At 42.1% G+C, this 9,676-nt stretch overlaps 1 protein-coding gene across 5 annotated transcripts in view; it reads right to left on the bottom strand.

Moving 5' to 3' along the window:
- The window catches only part of csmd3a (CUB and Sushi multiple domains 3a), a 289,841-nt gene that overhangs the window by 17,355 nt on the left and 262,810 nt on the right, over nucleotides 1-9,676 (bottom strand). For all 5 annotated transcript variants that reach the window (XM_058376410.1, XM_058376411.1, XM_058376409.1 and 2 more), the window contains 4 exons: nucleotides 9,461-9,634; nucleotides 7,229-7,302; nucleotides 5,227-5,338; nucleotides 4,094-4,273 (listed from right to left, as the gene is read on the bottom strand). In XM_058376410.1, coding sequence (XP_058232393.1) covers nucleotides 4,094-4,273; nucleotides 5,227-5,338; nucleotides 7,229-7,302; nucleotides 9,461-9,634 — 540 coding nt within the window. The remainder of the gene's footprint in view (nucleotides 1-4,093; nucleotides 4,274-5,226; nucleotides 5,339-7,228; nucleotides 7,303-9,460; nucleotides 9,635-9,676) is intronic.

Below are 9,676 nucleotides of genomic sequence, written 5' to 3'. Positions count from 1 at the left end.
GTACAGTGTGTGTGTGTGTATTGTAAATGTACCGTGTACAGTGTGTGTGTGTGTGTGTGTGTGTATTGTAAATGTACTGTGTACAGTGTGTGTGTGTGAGTGTGTGTGTGTATTGTAAATGTACTGTGTACAGTGTGTGTGTGTGTATTGTAAATGTACCGTGTACAGTGTGTGTGTGTGTGTGTGTGTGTATTGTAAATGTACTGTGTACAGTGTGTGTGTGTGAGTGTGTGTGTGTATTGTAAATGTACTGTGTACAGTGTGTGTGTGTGTATTGTAAATGTACCGTGTACAGTGTGTGTGTGTGTATTGTAAATGTACTGTGTACAGTGTGTGTGTGTGTATTGTAAATGTACCGTGTACAGTGTGTGTGTGTGTGTGTGTATTGTAAATCTACCGTGTACAGTGTGTGTGTGTGTATTGTAAATGTACCGTGTACAGTGTGTGTGTGTGTGTGTGTGTGTGTGTATTGTAAATGTACTGTGTACAGTGTGTGTGTGTGAGTGTGTGTGTGTATTGTAAATGTACTGTGTACAGTGTGTGTGTGTGTATTGTAAATGTACCGTGTACAGTGTGTGTGTGTGTATTGTAAATGTACCGTGTACAGTGTGTGTGTGTGTATTGTAAATGTACCGTGTACAGTGTGTGTGTGTGTGTGTGTATTGTAAATGTACTGTGTACAGTGTGTGTGTGTGTATTGTAAATGTACCGTGTACAGTGTGTGTGTGTGTATTGTAAATGTACCGTGTACAGTGTGTGTGTGTGTATTGTAAATGTACCGTGTACAGTGTGTGTGTGTGTATTGTAAATGTACCGTGTACAGTGTGTGTGTGTGTATTGTAAATGTACCGTGTACAGTGTGTGTATAATTTACACTGTGTGTGTGTAACTGTATCATGTACTGTGTGTGTGTGTGTGTGTGTGTAACTTTATCATGTACTGTGTGTGTGTGTGTGTGTAACTGTATCATGTACTGTGTGTGTGTGTGTGTGTGTAACTGTATCATGTACTGTGTGTGTGTGTGTAACTGTATCATGTACTGTGTGTGTGTAACTGTATCATGTACTGTGTGTGTGTGTAACTGTATCATGTACTGTGTGTGTGTGTGTAACTGTATCATGTACTGTGTGTGTATAATTTACACTGTGTGTGTGTAACTGTATCATGTACTGTGTGTGTGTGTGTGTGTGTGTAACTGTATCATGTACTGTGTGTGTATAATTTACACTGTGTGTGTGTAACTGTATCATGTACTGTGTGTGTGTAACTGTATCATGTACTGTGTGTGTATAATTTACACTGTGTGTGTGTAACTGTATCATGTACTGTGTGTGTGTGTGTGTGTGTGTGTGTAACTGTATCATGTACTGTGTGTGTATAATTTACACTGTGTGTGTGTAACTGTATCATGTACTGTGTGTGTGTAACTGTATCATGTACTGTGTGTGTATAATTTACACTGTGTGTGTGTAACTGTATCATGTACTGTGTGTGTGTGTGTGTGTGTGTGTGTGTAACTGTATCATGTACTGTGTGTGTGTGTGTGTAACTGTATCATGTACTGTGTTTGTGTAACTGTATCATGTACTGTGTGTGTATAATTTACACTGTGTTTGTGTAACTGTATCATGTACTGTGTGTGTGTGTGTGTGTGTGTGTAACTGTATCATGTACTGTGTGTGTGTGTGTGTAACTGTATCATGTACTGTGTTTGTGTAACTGTATCATGTACTGTGTGTGTGTGTGTGTGTGTAACTGTATCATGTACTGTGTTTGTGTAACTGTATCATGTACTGTGTGTGTGTGTGTGTAACTGTATCATGTACTGTGTGTGTGTGTGTAACTGTATCATGTACTGTGTTTGTGTAACTGTATCATGTACTGTGTGTGTATAATTTACACTGTGTGTGTGTAACTGTATCATGTACTGTGTGTGTGTAACTGTATCATGTACTGTGTGTGTATAATTTACACTGTGTGTGTGTAACTGTATCATGTACTGTGTGTGTGTGTGTGTGTGTGTGTAACTGTATCATGTACTGTGTTTGTGTAACTGTATCATGTACTGTGTGTGTATAATTTACACTGTGTTTGTGTAACTGTATTATGTACTGTGTGTGTGTGTGTGTGTAACTGTATCATGTACTGTGTTTGTGTAACTGTATCATGTACTGTGTGTGTGTGTGTGTGTAACTGTATCATGTACTGTGTTTGTGTAACTGTATCATGTACTGTGTGTGTGTGTGTGTGTAACTGTATCATGTACTGTGTGTGTGTGTGTAACTGTATCATGTACTGTGTTTGTGTAACTGTATCATGTACTGTGTGTGTGTGTGTGTGTGTAACTGCATCATGTACTGTCTGTGTGTAACTGTATCATGTACTGTGTGTGTGTGTGTGTGTGTAACTGTATCATGTACTGTGTGTGTGTAACTGTATCATGTACTGTGTGTGTGTGTGTGTGTGTAACTGTATCATGTACTGTGTGTGTGTGTGTGTGTGTGTAACTGTATCATGTACTGTGTGTGTGTGTGTAACTGTATCATGTACTGTGTGTGTGTGTGTGTGTGTGTGTGTAACTATCATGTACTGTGTGTGTGTGTGTGTGTGTGTGTAACTGTATCATGTACTGTGTGTGTGTGTGTGTGTGTGTAACTGTATCATGTACTGTGTGTGTGTGTGTGTGTGTAACTGTATCATGTACTGTGTGTGTGTAACTGTATCATGTACTGTGTGTGTGTGTGTGTGTGTAACTGTATCATGTACTGTGTGTGTGTGTGTGTGTGTGTAACTGTATCATGTACTGTGTGTGTGTGTGTAACTGTATCATGTACTGTGTGTGTGTGTGTGTGTGTGTGTGTAACTATCATGTACTGTGTGTGTGTGTGTGTGTGTGTGTAACTGTATCATGTACTGTGTGTGTGTGTGTGTGTGTAACTGTATCATGTACTGTGTGTGTGTGTGTGTGTAACTGTATCATGTACTGTGTGTGTGTGTGTGTGTGTGTAACTGTATCATGTACTGTGTGTGTGTGTGTGTGTGTGTGTGTAACTGTATCATGTACTGTGTGTGTGTGTGTGTAACTGTATCATGTACTGTGTGTGTGTGTGTGTGTGTGTGTAACTGTATCATGTACTGTGTGTGTGTAACTGTATCATGTACTGTGTGTGTGTGTGTGTAACTGTATCATGTACTGTGTGTGTGTGTGTGTGTAACTGTATCATGTACTGTGTGTGTGTGTGTGTGTGTAACTGTATCATGTACTGTGTGTGTGTGTGTGTGTGTGTGTGTAACTGTATCATGTACTGTGTGTGTGTGTGTGTGTGTGTAACTGTACCATGTACTGTGTGTGTGTGTGTGTGTGTAACTGTACCATGTACTGTGTGTGTGTGTGTGTGTGTAACTGTATCATGTACTGTGTGTGTGTGTGTGTAACTGTATCATGTACTGTGTGTGTGTGTGTGTGTAAAACTGTATCATGTACTGTGTGTGTGTGTAACTGTATCATGTACTGTGTGTGTGTGTAACTGTATCATGTACTGTGTGTGTGTGTGTGTGTGTGTGTAAAACTGTATCATGTACTGTGTGTGTGTGTGTGTGTGTGTGTGTAAAACTGTATCATGTACTGTGTGTGTGTGTGTGTAAAACTGTATCATGTACTGTGTGTGTGTAACTGTATCATGTACTGTGTGTGTGTAACTGTATCATGTACTGTGTGTGTGTGTGTGTGTGTAACTGTATCATGTACTGTGTGTGTAACTGTATCATGTACTGTGTGTGTGTGTGTGTAACTGTATCATGTACTGTGTGTGTGTGTGTGTGTGTGTGTTGTAAGTGTATTGTACACTGTGTGTGTGTGTGTTGCAAATGTATTGTACACTGTGTGTGTTTGTGTTGTAAGTGTATTGTACCATGTGTGTGTGTGTGTGCGCGTGTGTGTTTGTAACTATATCTGGTACTGTATATGTGTGTGTGTGTGTGTGTTACTTTATCTTGTCCTGTGTGCATGTGTGTAAATGTATCATACACTGTGTATGTGTGTGTGTGTAACTATATCATCTACAGTATGTGTGTGTGTGTGTGTTAGTCCTACTTCTGCACACAGGCACTTTCCCGCTCCAGGATCCGTCAGGTCTACACACACGGTGCTCGGAGCCTCCAGTGAGCAGGAAACCTGGCTGACATGAGTACACCAGCATGTACCCGAGCGAGGGCACGTCCATCCCCAGCACTGTGACATGCAGGGGGCTGCGAGGCTGCTTACACGAGTGGGCTGTAGACACACATACACACACACACACAGTTAAAGCTTCACTAATACACCACACAGTTGTTGATTATTTTTCTATTACTGCACAACACAAAGATAATCTGATATTTAAACACAGTCTCGGATAACCTGCCCCAGCTTGTAGATCTGGAAGATGTGCGCTAACTAAACTGCAGGGAAGTGTCTGAAAATAGACGGTTCTCCTTTATGATAGGAAGGCTGTTCTGGCTCGTGTGTGTGTGTGTGTTGTAAATATACCATGTACAGTGTGTGTGTGTGTGTTTGTTTTAAGTGTATCATGTACAGTGTGTGTGTGTGTGTTTGTTTTAAGTGTATCATGTACAGTGTGTGTGTGTGTGTGTGTGTGTGTGTGTGTGTTTGTTTTAAGTGTATCATGTACAGTGTGTGTGTGTGTGTGTTTGTTTTAAGTGTATCATGTACAGTGTGTGTGTGTGTGTGTGTGTGTTTGTTTTAAGTGTAGCATGTACAGTGTGTGTGTGTTTGTTTTAAGTGTAGCATGTACAGTGTGTGTGTGTGTGTTTTAAGTGTAGCATGTACAGTGTGTGTGTGTGTGTTGTAAGTCAGTGTGTGTTGTAAATACAAAGAAATAAAAAAAAGAAAGAAAGATAATCAACACAAGACAGAGAAAGACAGAGAGAATGACAGAGTGAGAGAGAGAGAGAGAGAGACAAAGAGAGACAGAGAGAGAGAGACAGACAGACAAAGAGAGGGAGAGAGAGAGAAAGAGAAAGAGAGGGATAGCGGTGGATAGTGCAAGAGAAGGAAAGTGAGCAAGTGCGAGAGGAAGAAAGAAAGAAAGAAAGAAAGAAAGAAAGAAAGAAAGAAAGAAAGAAAGAAAGAAAGAAAGCGAACACGAGAGAGAGAAAGACAGAGAGAATGACAGAGTGAGAGAGACAGAGAGAGAGAGAGAGAGAGAGAGAGAGAGAGAGACTTACGGATACACTCGGGCTGGGTGCCGCTCCAGGTGAGGTCAGACAGACACGTCCGTGTGGTGGAGCCCAGTAACAGGTAGCCGCTCTGACAGTTAAAGCGCACGGGGCTGGCCACCTGAGATATCATACACACCTTTACTAAACTAGCAGTGCAGGTACAAACAACCACTTTCTACACACACACACACACACACACACACACACACACAGTCAAAGCACTTTAATAAATCTTTACGCAGTAAATGACCATCAGAGCTGTGATTCATTCCCCAGAAGATTCTCCAACTCCTGTTTTTCTTTTTTCTCTCACAAAGGATCTATGAGCATCCATGAGACATTTATTTCCTGCCACCAGACGTCTTAAAGAGCCGCCGCATTAACCTACAACTGTCCGGCGCTCAGAGCTAAACAAGCCCCGCCTCCCAAACCCCTGTGATGTCATCACTGATCATAGTTTCTTATCAGAGACAAAACTACACACTTCATGAGCCATTAAATCAAAATGGCTAGCTTTCTATTCCAAGCATAAATGCCCGAGAGAGAGAGAGAGAGAAAGAAAGAAAGAAAGAAAGAAAGAAAGAAAGAAAGAAAGAAAGAAAGAAAGAAAATGCACAGGAGAGACAGAGAGAGAGAGAGAGAAAGAAAGAAAGAAAGAAAGAAAGAAAGAAAGAAAGAAAGAAAGAAAGAAAGAGGAAGAGTTCCTTTTCACAAACAAAGCGAAACACTTGAGCCGCTAAATGAAAATAGCTAGCATTCTATCCGAAGCGTAATCTCCGTCTGTGTTCAGAGGCCGCGGCGGGTGACTCTCGTCCTTTCCCCTTAACCACACCATCACCCAGACGCCTGCTCTGATCTCTGAGAGCCGCCAGCCGGAGATACAGGAAATAATGACTTTCCATTCATCCGTAATGGACGCGCCTGATGTAGCTTTTCGTCCGAAACAGTGGCTCTTTGAGAGAGAAATGAAAAGGCGAAGACGAGTCAGTGTGTTTCAGAACCATGACATGAGCAATGAAAGGAGACGGAGACGGACGTCCAGACGCGTCCTTAAACTGCCGGAAGAGCTTCAGGTGCCGTTTTACTGAACGATCCTGACAATAAGTCAATTGTGCTTTGGAAGAAAGGGAAGTTGGGAAAGACACGCAGTTAGTACACACACACACACACACACACACACACACTGTTAAATGGACTCACTTCTGCTGCCTCAAGTGGCATTAATCATTCTGCAAAATCATTTAAGTTAGGAACGCAGATGATGAGCAGGATGTAGGTGAATTATTAGCGTGTGTATTAGCGAGAGGAATTAAAGCTAATTAGTTGAAGGATTAGCTGTGGGATATTTCAGGATGGGGAAAAAAAATAAAACAGCAGGAAGAAAATTCTCCTGTTTGAAATGCAATCCCACATTCAGCTGTCTTCAGAGAGCATCATGTGACCATCTGTGTGGCGTGTGTGTGTGTTAGAGGAGAGTGTGTGTGTTAGAGGAGAGTGTGTGTGTTAGAGGAGAGTGTGTGTGTTAGAGGAGAGTGTGTGTGCTAGAAGACTGGATGTGTATTAGGGGAGAGTGTGTTAGAGGAGTGTTTGTTAGGGGAGAGTGTGTGTTAGAGGAGTGTGTCTGTGTTAGAGGAGTGTGTATGTGTGTTAGGGGAGACTGTGTTAGAGGAGTGTGTGTTGGGGGAATGTGTGTGTTAGAGGAGTGTGTGTGTGTGTGTGTGTGTGTTTGTGTGTGTTAGGGGAGACTTTGTTAGAGGAGTGTGTGTTAGAGGAGTGTGAGTCAGATGAAAGTGTGTGTTAGGGGAGTGTGTGTGTGTTAGAGAAGTGTGTGTGTGTGTTACGGGAGACTGTGCTAGTAGAGTGTGTGTTAAAGGATTGTGTGTGTTAGTGTAGACAGTGTGTGTATTAGTGTTGAGTGTGTGTTAGAAGAGTGTGTGTTAGAGGAGTGTGTGTATTAGTGTAGAGTGTGTGTATCAGTGTACAGTGTGTGTTAGTTCAGCTCTCCTACCTTGAAGCCAAGGCTTGCATTCAGAGAACCATACAAAGGAGTTCCCGGGTTCTCACACGTCGTTCTGGTGGGTTCTACAGGAAGAGAAACATCATCATCCTCCTCCTCCTCATCATCCTCATCATCCTCCTCCTCCTCCTCCTCATCATCCTCATCATCCTCCTCCTCATCATAATCATCCTACTCCTCCTACTCCTCATCCTCCTCATCCTACTCCTCCTACTCCTCATCATAATCATCCTCCTCCTCCTCCTCCTCATCATCCTCATCATCCTCCTCCTCATCATCCTCATCCTACTCCTCCTACTCCTCATCATAATCATCCTCCTACTCCTCATCCTCCTCCTCATCATCCTCATCCTACTCCTCCTACTCCTCATCATAATCATCCTCCTCCTCCTCATCCTCCTCCTCATCCTACTCCTCCTCCTCCTCATCCTCCTCCTCCTCCTCCTCCTCATCATCCTCATCCTACTCCTCCTCCTCCTCATCATCATCCTCCTCCTCCTCATCCTCCTCATCCTACTCCTCCTCCTCCTCCTCCTCCTCCTCATCATCCTCATCCTACTCCTCCTCCTCCTCATCATCATCCTCCTCCTCCTCCTCATCCTACTCCTCCTCCTCCTCCTCCTCATCATCCTCATCCTACTCCTCCTACTCCTCATCATCATCATAATCATCCTCCTCCTCCTCCTCATCATCATCCTCCTCCTCCATCAGCATGTATGCCTCATTTTGTGAGTTACATATTAATTCATTATTAAGAAATAAAACAGTCCTTGGAGAAAATGATGTAATCATCTGAATCCACAATAATAACCTTATACGGTAAAAAAATCAATCATGGCCAAATTAAGATGTAAAGTCATTTGTCTTTATGCACATTTCTCTGAGGACTCAGTAGAGGGCGCTAAAAACATGCTAACCATTATTACAACATTTTAAACACATTCTCGATCACACAGATAATAAAATCAGGATAAATGTGTTATTTCACGTTTACAAATTGAGCTCATTCTCTGATGATGCCAGTTAAAAGTTAAACCAATAGTCACGTGAAATTTGGGGGAAGGGGGCGGGGCTTCCAGCTTTCAGTTAGTAATACAATTTCAATTCATTTTAATTCACTAGCGCTTTTAACAATGGACATTGTCTCAGAGCAGCTTTACAGAAGCTGAAACAGAAAAAATGATAAAGGTTAAAGTTAAGTTACTATTTATCTTGAACATTTATCCCTGAGGAGAACCCTGTCTTGTTGGCGAGAAAAAGGAATATTTTTGCAATATTTTGGAGTGATGACCAACATAAACCAATAAACAAATTTAAAAATGTGGATTTAAGTCATTCAGGTCCCTCTGAAGGAACCCTTAATGATTCTGTTATTTTATATCACTTCATGTTATTTATAATCTTATACATCAACCAGACATAACATTATGACCACCTGCCTAATATTGTGTTGGTCCTCCTTTTGCTGCCAAAACAGCCCTGACCCGTCCTACACTGTGTATTCTAACACCTTTCTATCAGAACCAGCATTAACTTCTTCAGCAATTTGACCAACAGTAGCTCTCCATGTGCATCAATGAGCCTTGACCGCCCATGACCCTGTCACTGGTTCACCACTGTTCCTTCCTTGGACCACTTTTGATGGATACTGACCACTGCAGACCGGGAACACCCTACAAGAGCTGCAGTTTTGGAGATGCTCTGATCCAGTGGTCTATCCGCCATCACAATGTGGCTCTTCATCAAACTCGCTCAAATCCTTACGCTTGTCCATTTTTCCTGCTTCTAACATCAACTTTGAGGACAAAATGTTCACTTGCTGTATAATATATCCCACCCACTAACAGGTGCCATGATGAGGAGATAATCAGTGTTATTCACTTCACCTCTCACTGCTGATTGGTTATGCCTGATCGGTGTAAATACTGTGCATCTGTAAGTAAATATAAAAGTCGGTCTTCTCCAGACTTTTGGTCTTTATTCTGAAAAGTCAGTCTTCTCCGACAAAAATTCAAATCGTATGGTATTTTCTGCCCTTTATCCCAGCGGAATGTGATAACTAAAGCAGAAGTAAAAATTATCGAATAGCACCTCGCTAGTTATTTAACACAAACAGAACAGAAGGACAGCGTGTTCTAAAAACAGGACACATTACCTGGTTGACCTTTCCAGGTGTAGGATTTATTCCTTATGTGTGTAATATCGTATCATATAAAATGTTACCTATACATCGAGGCTGAGAGCCGCTCCACGTCCCGTCGGCCTGGCACACACGTGTAGACGAGCCCACCAGCAGGTAGGGGGTGCTGCAGCTGTAATACACCTCGGACTTGAAGATGAAACTCTGGCCTTCTCTCTTGGCTTGAGCAGGGACGCCTGGATCGCCGCAGAACTTGGCTGTGAAATAATGATAAAGACGTCTGGGTTGAAGTCTGGATT

The sequence above is a fragment of the Hemibagrus wyckioides genome, linkage group LG23 (genome assembly GCF_019097595.1).
Source record: "Hemibagrus wyckioides isolate EC202008001 linkage group LG23, SWU_Hwy_1.0, whole genome shotgun sequence".
NCBI lineage: Eukaryota > Metazoa > Chordata > Actinopteri > Siluriformes > Bagridae > Hemibagrus > Hemibagrus wyckioides.
Note: the sequence above shows the minus strand (reverse complement) of the source record. Positions and strands in the feature narration are given on the sequence as shown.